This window comes from Ascidiella aspersa, chromosome 3 (genome assembly GCF_963924565.1).
Source record: "Ascidiella aspersa chromosome 3, kaAscAspe10.2, whole genome shotgun sequence".
NCBI lineage: Eukaryota > Metazoa > Chordata > Ascidiacea > Phlebobranchia > Ascidiidae > Ascidiella > Ascidiella aspersa.
The window spans coordinates 6,672,917-6,683,798 of NC_139449.1; the positions used below are offsets into that span (position 1 = coordinate 6,672,917).

General features: G+C 38.0%; 1 protein-coding gene and 1 pseudogene across 1 annotated transcript; one reads left to right on the top strand and one right to left on the bottom strand.

Annotated features, from left to right (window-relative positions):
- Nucleotides 1-1,056: 1,056 nt before the first annotated feature.
- Nucleotides 1,057-1,346, bottom strand: LOC146158956 (uncharacterized; annotated as a pseudogene).
- Nucleotides 1,347-3,633: 2,287 nt separating this feature from the next.
- Nucleotides 3,634-7,288, top strand: LOC146158957 (solute carrier family 35 member G1-like). Its single transcript, XM_083384804.1, has 3 exons — nucleotides 3,634-3,900; nucleotides 4,803-4,956; nucleotides 6,714-7,288. Exons 1-3 carry the CDS (start codon nucleotides 3,634-3,636, stop codon nucleotides 7,286-7,288), a joined length of 996 nt encoding a protein of 331 aa, XP_083240930.1.
- Nucleotides 7,289-10,882: the final 3,594 nt, after the last annotated feature.

The following is a 10,882-nucleotide window of genomic DNA, read 5'->3' on the forward strand; positions in this document are numbered from 1 at the left end:
TTTCACATGGAGAAATTCATCCTCGGCAGCATTTTTGCATTTTGTTCCTTCACGTCTTTGTTCATTGGCGGTTTTTGAGTGATTTCGTTGACTCATTATTCACTGGTGTATAGCACAGAATACAAAATAAAATTACGAAAAGGCTGCAACACGGCAAATGAATTACATTAATATAACAAAGGTTGCATTTTAAAAGGTTTATCAATAGGGATGTTCAAAGTGTAGGGGTGGATTATGTAGCGCAGGGGAATTAAAATTCAAAAGGTGCACCTGGCATACATAGGCAAAAGTAACGCAATGCATTGCAAACGTGATTCTGCTTTGCACGGTCAGTGAAATATTTTGCACGCTTTATTGAACTTTGTACTTTGTCGACATTATAAAAGTACTCACCCTTTTCAGGTAGAGTTGTGGTGTTTGTTTTGCGTGACGTGGCGTATCACGGCGGGTGTGACTTTTATGCCATTTAAGTGTGGCTAACAGCAGCTTATGCAAAATTTGCTCCTAGTGCGACTTTGTTTTGAGCTAAAAGGATGCTAAAATGAACAAAAGACCGTAACATTTACTACCCGGTCGTCAGATTAGAAATACCGTAGACTTAAATCACAGATCACAGCAGCTGTCTAGCTATAGTTATTCAAACTAAAGCGCCCGAAATGACAACTCTAACAACCCTGTAGCGAGTAGGGTAAAATAAGTAATTAATGGGGGCAGTAATAAATAAACATAAGTTTTTCGTTGTTTGAAATTTCAATTCTTTTTTTTTTTTAATTTGCAGCCTATGTAGTTGTTTTGGACACAATACACAGGTGCAACTGACAACATGTTTTAATTGTTGTTAATTGGGGTACTTCTAAAAAGTTTTCGATGTAGGTCTCTGGTATCTGGTATTAGGCCTATACAATTTAAACCAATTTTGAAATCAGCCAAGGAAATATATAGCCTATACGCTGCGAGTGATCGGATTAATAAAGCAATTATCCAACTACCAGTAAAAAGTTACAATGTTTCGGCAAAAACTGAACTAAAAACCTCAACAAAAGGCTCCAAAGCAACCTACTTGATCCACGCGTAATCGAATTGGTAGACTTCATTAGCCCATGGGCCACCTTCTCCGTCAGAACGGCAAGACCTGGACGATCCGTATCTCTTGTAGGTCAGCTCAGCGTTTCTAGCCCCGGCGCACCATCCACCGTTCTGCACAGCGATCATGGTGTAGCCTCGGTCGAAGGCTGCGGCCACGCACTTCTTAATGGCATCCTTTCTCTTGCTGTACTCCCCGTCCAAGTTGACGTCCAATTTCTCGAGGGCTGGAATCGCTCTTAAGTGTCCTTCCAGCAGCCCATCTTTCTAGTGTGACAGGGAACGAATTTGGTAAATTTTTAAGCGATCGAAACCCCCATAAAGAAAGCCTTTGTTTTTTAAGTTTGGAATTGGATAATTTCTTTAGCAGAAGATGAACAAATTATCTTCTTCCAAACTGCAATCTATTAATTTTGTCGCTAACCACATAATTATAACAGAAGCGTTCTTTCGATGGACACCGAACTGATATAGGATGCCTTTCAGCACAACTTTTGTACAACCTAATGGTTGGTGACAAGCTGTAGAAACAATGCGTAAATTTGGTGTGCATTCATAATTGCCGTACACTGACTGCTCTTCTACTATTCAAAAAAATAGTATCAGGCTTTCTAAAAAAAAGACTTTGCGGATTGTCTTCCTTCGACACTTAGTAACTGCTATTTACCTTTTCCAATCGACTTTAGTTCGTAGACCTGGTTTGCCCATAACCCTCCTGTTCCATTAGGCTTGCAAGCATTTGAGGATCCGTATTCTGCGTAGGTGGAACGTTCGCTAGAAGAACCAAAGCAATAGCCACCATCCTTACGTTGCAAAAAAATGTTTTTGCCACTTACGTCGCAAAAAAATGGCCCAATAAATTTTTATGAAAGAAAAAACTGTAAAATAGGTTTAGAACAAAACATTAGTGAGATATTTATATAAAACAATAAATTTACATTCGTTTTTATTTCCTCCCCAATCCATTATTCCTGTAAAATTAAATATAGTGACACAAATGAAACTAAATCTAGCTTTTTTAAATTGTTTTTTGGCCCACCTCAAATGTTCTTATGGCCCACCAGTGAGCCATGGCCCACTGGTTGAGAACCGCTGTCCTAGTAGCAGAATACTACTGATTTAGCTAATCCTCACGCTAACAATCACCCGACTAATTGTACGCTAAATAGAAGTTGTATTTAGGCTACAGTGAACTTTAAGGCAAGAAAATAAAACGCACATTGCGCAAAACTCTTTAACGTGTTTTGAAAAACGGCCGTTCACAACAAGCTAATTACCATTTCATGTATAAGGAAAGAATGTTAGCAGACTAAAAAAAGGAGATTTTGGTTGACTCTTATTGGAGGCTGAGAGAAACACCTTAAAGTCAAGATTACCTTGGATAGATATTAACGCATAGCAAGCCTATAGTCATAACTCAAGTAACACCAGTTATTAATAATTTCAATAAAAATATCAAAGCCAAAATATTAGATAAAAGCGACATTTCGCAATTTCCCGACGTTTCAGCAATAACTCATGCCATCATCAGTGTAAAAATCAAGTGAAGATAAAAGCGATAAAAGGTAAAAAGAAAGGAAAAAAAACAGCAGCGAAAAAAGGCGATGTCGCTTTTATCCAATATTATGGATTTGATGTTTTTATTGAAATTACTAAAAAAAATATTTGATCCCCGTCGCAGATAAATACATTTTCAGTTACGCTCCGTTACATTTAAAGTTGAAGTCTTTCGTTTTTAAAGAAAGTACTCATATCTTTATTGCATTAGATTTATATGCATTGTTAGCTGAGCCTATATGTACTTACTCAAACCCTTTAATTTACAAAATCGGAGTACAATTTTACCAAAATTGAAACACAGCAAATATTTAATTCACATAGCTTTTTCAATGCAAAAACTTTTACTAAGCAAAGCTCTTGTGGTGTTGGGCATAGTTGCAAAAGTTACAACCAAACGACAGCTCATCTAAGAAAGTGGTAACAGTCCATTCACCTCCAAGGCACCAAGCACAATCTGTCTGGTTTTATTGTTTATTTATATAGCTATCAGCTGTGCGAAACGACAAACAAGTTACTCTACCTGCAGTCACGATGCTAACTCAAGTAGCATGTGCGTGCAGATTGTGGAGCTTCCAAAAGTTTAAACGCAATTTTAAGCCACGTTGGGAGTCGCGATCTGTCAATTGGCAAACCGCTTGTTAATACGAACGAAATTTGTCAATTGGTGGGGGTAAATGTTGCTGACAGATTAACGAAGCTGCTGCAAATGTACGTTGGCTTAAACGCGTCTTGATTGCGGCTTCTAGTGTTTGGCCAGTGACCAGCACCCTGGCAATTCAGTATGCGCGTATCAGACTTTAGACTTAATAGTGTTTTAACTGCAGTGAAGTGCAGCTATTAACTGATCATTTTCTTGATATGCCGCATTGCTGTAGATTAAGCACCTTGTCCAGAATTTATACTTACTTAAGAATAAATGTTAAAGGTTATCCAAACAATCGCAACAAGTTTATGGTTTCTCGTCAATCAAAGTAAACTGTTGGCAGCACAATGGATGCTTTAGTCACTAGTGAGAAAATACAAGGACAACAAACTGGCTCGCGGGCCACTGGTTGTAAGGCCAAGTTGCAACCAGTGTTCGGCTGTCTCCTTGCCTTGGTCGCGGCCGTTTTCGGTGCCACCTCTGGTCTATTGGTGAAATACGTTGACGAAGCATCAGAGGATCAGATACAAGTAACGAGAAACGTCCTTCAGTTTCTTTACACACTTCCTATTCTCACTTACCGCAGAGACAACTTCTTTCGTCCGCAGCCCAAGGTACATCTATTTCGTATCTCAAGTGTTTAACCTGAATAGGATTTTTTACAGACTAACTACTTGACATGAATCTTTATTTACTTTACTTGGTAAATGACTAGAAGCTGTACCACTGTTAGGCCGTGGCTCTATGTCTGCATGTTTTCAAACTTACCAGTGAAAACGGTATTTAGTTGCAATGACTAAAGTCAATGAATTACGTTAAGTACACTAAAGTCGCTTTTTCACGACTTGAATTGAAGTATTTTGATCAATACGATTTATTTGAGACTTTTGAACAAATGAATTGTTTACAATGCTGGTATTTAGATGACTGTTTTTTTAATTGACCTACCTTGACTGAACCATACTTGACAGATTAACATGGATTGACTAAACTTGATGATGCATACCTCTACATTAGGTATATGTTCTCCCTGTTTATTTTGAGTAAAAGTGTCGAGATCCGATCTGCTACCAGCAAATGACGTCATTACTATGTTAAAATAGTCCAAATACGTAAACGTGAAATTTTTTTAGGTAATATGTTTCTGGTTGAAGGCCGAAAGTGTTATTTTGAGTCAGTAGGTTAAGTTAAATTAGAATATGTTCCATATACCAGAAATTTAACATTCGAAAGGAGAAAAACTGCATTGCATACATTAGAAGGCTAAACTACCCAAATTAATTTGATATTACATAGACATAGATGCAATCCCTGTATCGAATGAGTACCGATACTATCGCCTGATATCGGGTATCGGTTAGGATATGGTATTATCAGACATCTATTCTGATGATTAGTATAGGTTTAACAATTTTGCTGGTGTGCAAAAGAAATAAAAAACTTTTTATTTACTTTTATGGCGACGTCTTCAACTTAGCACAAGGCGGTTATTTTAGTTTAATTGTCTTGTATATAGGTGAACCTCTTCTTGTTGTGTCGAGGACTGTTCGGAACAATTTCCAACTGGCTTTTCGTCTACGCTCTCACCTTCATTCCTCTAGGTGACGTCATGGCGTTGTTTAGCTGCAATGTGGTGTGTGTGGGCCTCATCGCTGCCATCTTCCTGAAGGGTTAGTAGAATGGGCGCCCCCGGAATATCAAAATGAGATTATTATTATTGTTTATAAGTGTATTATGTATTACTCATGAAATATATGGAATAATATTAATTTGTATATAAATATCTAATGATATAAAATCGTATGTACATATTAATATCATAGGTGAAAGTTAAATTATGATGAAATATGAACACCCCCCCCCCCCCCCCCCTGAAAAGAGCGTAAATCTAACAAAAGAAATAGTTTATAAATGGAGATCACTAAACTCTTGATGCTAAGGAAAATTTGGGCCTAATTCCCTGGTAAAATTAGATCAGTATATACTGAGCATAACAATTACGTCATTTAGTGTTTGATTGAATCGCGATATTTGCAAAATTATCGGGCTTAGGTATCGGTATCGGCCATTCCTGGTCTCTTTCTGCCTTAAGAGGCAATCAGCCTACAAGGCAATCTTATATAAGCTTGGCCGATCTCGGTGCATGTTTTAAATCAGCCATATTATTCGGTCTTCTGGTGGATAAATCGGGCCTGTATAAATGTGGTGCGTTTTTGTTTGGATAATATGCTGTGTTTTCACGGGCATTGACCTTTTTTGTGCCTATTGCTCAGTATTTCATTTGCAATATGTTATTGCAATCTTTGCAATATTTTTCATTAAAATTTCGCAGTATTTTCATTAATATAATTTATTAAAGTCGATAAAAACAATTTTGCAGAAACTACAGTTTGTATAATTCATAAGTTTACATGGCTCCCATGGTTAGAAAAAAATCGTTTCCGTTAAACAAAACATGTCATGAAATCAAAACAGTGTGATGAATGTTCTAAATCAGTGATCGGCAACCACCGATCCGCGGACCGGTACCGTATTAAGCACTCGTGAAGTGACCATATGAGCACGTTTACAACATCAAAAATTGCATTTTTCTGATTGTAAAAATCTAACTCCTCGTGCGGACAATATATTGAAAGCAGGCTATATATAATGTTTTTTAAAGTCCAAACGTGTTTACCCCAAAGTGCAATAAAATAAAATCAGGCAAACAATGTTTATAATCAAGGAATTTACGACAAAGCGCGTGCATTTTAATTAGTTTATTGAAAGAAGATGCAATAAATTTCCTTTCCTGAACATTTGTTGTTTTTAAGGCCAGTCCGCGACCAAATTTCAGTTTTAAACCGGTCCGCAGTACAAAAAAGGTTGCCGACCCCTGTTCCAAATGTTAGTGATTGCAATGAAAGTAGGCAAAAAATAGTTTGAAGGGGCCATGGCCTCCAGCCTTTTCAATGGTTCTACACCTGTAGCAAACTATAAGAACCAATAGTGCGTTTAAGTGGTTAATAATGCGCGACTTGCGCGATTATGATAAACATTCTTACTGTATTTAAACTTACCTTGTATAGCAGTGGTTGTCCACCGGGGTATCGCGGAACCCTGAGGTGCCATATCTAATGCCCAAGTGTGCCGAGAGATATTTGAAAAAATAATCTCTTTGGGGTAAGATAAGAGTGGAATTAATCCACTGAAAATTTCTACGTTGTGTAGAGTTGATGTGAGTTGTTCCAGTTCCGTTTATTGTGACTTTCTATAGTGATTTACCTACAGGAAAAATCTTTTGGGGTTGCCGCAATATATATATTATTTCTGAGAGGTGGCGCAAGCCATAAAAGGTTGAGAACCACTGATGTATAGTTACATTCTGTCAAACTTACCTTGTATGTTATGCAGTTAAGCCTGTAATTGTAAAATTTAACTTTCGCAGAGCCCTGCGGAATTGTCCAAGTCGTTCTCTCGTTGGTCACGGTAGCGGGACTAATCCTCATCGCTCGGCCGACGCTGATTTTCGGCGCCGACCCGGATTCGGGTTCAATCGGCGCCGCTGACAGAACCACCGGAAGCGTGTTGGCCATTTTGGCCGCACTAACTACTGCCGTCTCGTACAGCTTGATCCGCAAAATGGGAGCGGACATTCACTACAGCTTGTCCATGTTTCATTACTCTTGGATCGGACTTTTAGCGATGGTGGCCATTTCGCTGTCCAGGGGAACTCTAACCTTACCCTGCTTACATGATCTGCTGGTTGCAATTGGGTCCAGTGCTTGTGCTATTGCATCTTCGCTTACAACAACTTTGGCGCTGCAGCACGAAAAAGCCAACAAAGTGACGCTTGTGATATCCACAGAGGTTATATTCGCCTTTGCCCTGCAGCTGATTTTCCTTCCTTACAGGCCCCAGTGGACCAGTCTGGTCGGCACCCTGCTCATCGTCGGCTCTTCCACGTTTATCACAGTCGGCAAAATTAGGAAGGGTACCGCTGCATCTTCATCTGCATCCTGACTTGTTTTTACGTTCAAAAACCGCGGTAACGAAATCGAGTGATCTATATGCAACTGATTAGCTCAAGAAATCAATTGGCTTTAAACCGGTTATGGTTGGTTTTAGAACAATTTGACATTAATTTATTTCATTGGTTTGCAGCATCTTTCTGCTATACCATATAGTATGAGTGGATGATTCTATTGGAAATCTTTACCAACCTTGAGTTGGAAGCTGCCTTTGATTTTCTGCTAATCTCTGTGCAAACCTATATTGGCGGGCTGTGAACTAGCCTACACCTTCAATTGTGGTGCGTAACCCAAGCTATAAGAATTTATTTCAAACATGTTTATTTCGCGCAACAGTCCCAATGAAGTCAGGGAAAGTGGTGAAGGTATGATTTTCACAAGGTTAATTTATTGGGAATTCGATAAGTTTGACACATGCCATCATACTCGACGCACACAAGTATTTCTCATTAATAACCCTTATTTAGGTTTAGTATTCAAATTATTTGTGTTGTACGGTTTTCGGTGTTGTTAGAACGAATAAAAACGTGTGCAATGCACATCTTTTAAAGTGGTGGCTGTTACTAATATTGGTTCAGTTCAGTGCAGGATGTACATTTCATAATAACAGACCAACTAATGGTGCTGCGGAGTCGGTTACAAATAATCCGACTCCGGCCAAATGTGTGATTTCGTCGAGTACCGAGTCCGGCTCCTATTCCACATCATGTCTTTCACCGATTTACGTAGGTAAAATAAGGTTGCATTTAGCAATTCACCCATAGAGGTGCTATACAAATCATCCACCCACAATACATGGGTTGGCAGATATTTCACCATATAAGCTGTTCCACCTTCACAATTTATAGTTGGCGGCAATGTCAGTTTCCTAATTTGTTAAAGCGCAGGTCGGACTCGCGACTCGGTTAGTTTTACGTTGTCTCATTAAGTATTTGATGTGAGTTGACTACGCGGTCGACATGTTTGTTTTATTTCTGCAGCTCGCAGGCTTCACATCCCTGGGTTAGTCAGTTACAAAATACCCGTTAAAACGTTAGTAGCGCATTCACTTTTAAAACATAGCCGACTTTTTTAATTTTTCACTTAAAAAGTTAGCATCGCTTTATATACCTTTACCCGCCATGGTAGTCTACAAAAGAGTCGCTTCAAATAATAGTCCTTTTATAAATAGAAAACATATTTTCTTTTAATTACTTTTAAAACATACAAAACAGATTTTTCAGTAAATTTGCCGCATTTCGATGGAAATTTGACATTGTATGCTGTTTAGCATATCTCTATCCCAACCTTTTTCCAAACGGACCATAGATATTAATGGTTTGTGATCTTACTATACCCATATATTTTGGAATCGAGTCGATTTTTTATCAACGGATAATTGCTGCAGAAGTGAAGCTTGCCTATAAATATTTGATTACTAAAGGGCGACCATTCGTTTAAAGCGGTCGTCGAATATGAATGTTTCATGTTGTACCATCTCCATGATTTATGCCAGGCAAGTTTGTCAGTGTTTCGGAAAAACGACTCGGTGTGTCGGTTGTGGTGAACAATCTGCCACCGTTTCATCCAAGGTCCGCCTATTTCAGGCGTAAGCATATCGTAGTCTTCTCCCTACCAAAAAATTCAAATCTTTTTTTTTCAATACTTTTTCTACTTAAGCATAGAATTAAAAAAAATTAGCTTAAAAATGAATGTCAAAGCTAAATTGATTGCGTAAATCAACATCAACTTCAAAAATACGTTTCGACATGCACTTGCATCATTATTAATCTTTTTTTAAATACGTTGAAAAAAAACAAATAGAAAATCTACGCATCAAGATATGGTATTACAGCGTTTTATTGATCTTCGGCACACATTATTAATGAAGAAAATCCTGAAGTTATACGATTCGACGCAAATGCAGAAAGCAGGTGCTCAAAAAAAAAGTAGGCGTTAATAATTTTAAACGATGTAATCCGGGCTGAAATTTATGAAAGAGCACTTAACTTGGGATTTTTGGTTTGCAAACTACGCCGAAAACTACTAACTACGCTTTTTTTACTTTATTAAAATACTATATGAGGTAACACAACTGACCACTTTTTCCATTTTCAGCTCGCTTCTGTCCTGGCCGGCCAGTCAAAGGACTCTTCCTGGCAATATTCGGTATTTCTGATTAGTTTGAATTGCTTGCTATTTGTGTTCATGGTTTATGTATACATTGTTATATACAAGAAAAGTAGCAAAATGTCGAAAGCAAAAAATAAGCAAAGTGGGACGAAGTTGCAAAAACTTATTTATCGATTGCTTTTAACTGACTTTTTCTGCTGGGTTCCGATTTGCATACTAAGCTATTTATCGCTGGCGGGTATTGAACTATCCAAAGACGTTTACCTTGTGAGTAGCGGTATTTTGCTTCCCATTAACAAAGCTTTAAATCCACTTCTATATTCCACATTGCTAGAAAAATGTGGAAAACAAATTAAAATACTCAAAGATCTTTGCATGTAACACAGGAACATAATACTATACCTGTACATCCCACGTCTGTAAATATTATCTTCTAAAACCTTTTTAAAAGTGTCTTTTAGAGTTTGTGTCGTACGTTTGTGAATACAACAGAAAAAACTTATACATGACACGGTCATTAGCTTGTTGTAAAAGGCCTTTTGTCAAGCTTGATAAACATTTTTTTCTAATGATTCCTTGATTTAAATTTCAATGTATAGCGCAACCAAAAACTTATCATCCACGACGCGGATAAAGCTAGTACAAAAATAAGCGCCAAGGGCTTTCCATCGCGAAAACGTTTTGTTTGTTCTAGATTGCTTTGGCAACTTACAAATCAAAAATGTTAACGTACATGTCGTTAAAACTTGCCGTATCGAAATCAAACAAATAAAATGAGATTTACAATTCCTGTAACACACTTCGGCTGGTAAGGTTAAAAGGTTTTATAGATGTTTGAATAACTTTTGTGCGTAGAAACCGTGTGGGCAATAAAAAAAAACGCTTACTGGAACTCGTGAATTACCTCAATATTAAACTCGATGAAACTGGAGGTTTTTTGTCTAATCAGCAACATTCTATTTAGCATCAAAGCTCCGAAAAAGCCGAATCCAATGCGGAAGCTATTAGGTCGCCGTGGAAGGTTAGGATTTACCTAGTGTCGCCGTGGTAAAGCTACGTTGCAGATCCGCGCATAGCGTACCCAAATAAAAGTATTGCTGCGAGACGCATAAAACGAGAAACTCACAGTTTATAGCAACAGTAAAAAAAATGCGTTGGTCGTTGCTAAAATTGAAGCAAACACTTACAAGTAGGACAGTTACTTTTCTAGCCCAAACCTGCTTTCCTGTAAAAATATGGGTTGCGCCCTTTCCAAACAGTCACCGCGTTTTTGTTCCGATTTTAACAAAAATACTTAACGCTTGGATGTTTTACTGCGGGTCTGGGGAAATAGTGAAACGACCATAAAATCAAGCATAGTCAAATACAATAAAAACTCTAGCCTTTATATCAGGGAGACTCTCCAACCGAATGCTCACTACTTTGAAATCCGTGTTTTTTGTCTTACGGCTCGAAGAGAACTTCAAGAATCAAA

Excerpts from the sequence above, each read along its gene's own strand:
- LOC146158957 (XM_083384804.1), top strand. The coding sequence starts at position 3,634 with ATGGATGCTTTAGTCACTAGTGAGAAAATACAAGGACAACAAACTGGC. Across the intron at positions 3,901-4,802 it reads TCTTTCGTCCGCAGCCCAAG|GTGAACCTCTTCTTGTTGTG; the intron begins GTACATCTATTT and ends TCTTGTATATAG. Across the intron at positions 4,957-6,713 it reads CGCTGCCATCTTCCTGAAGG|AGCCCTGCGGAATTGTCCAA; the intron begins GTTAGTAGAATG and ends TAACTTTCGCAG.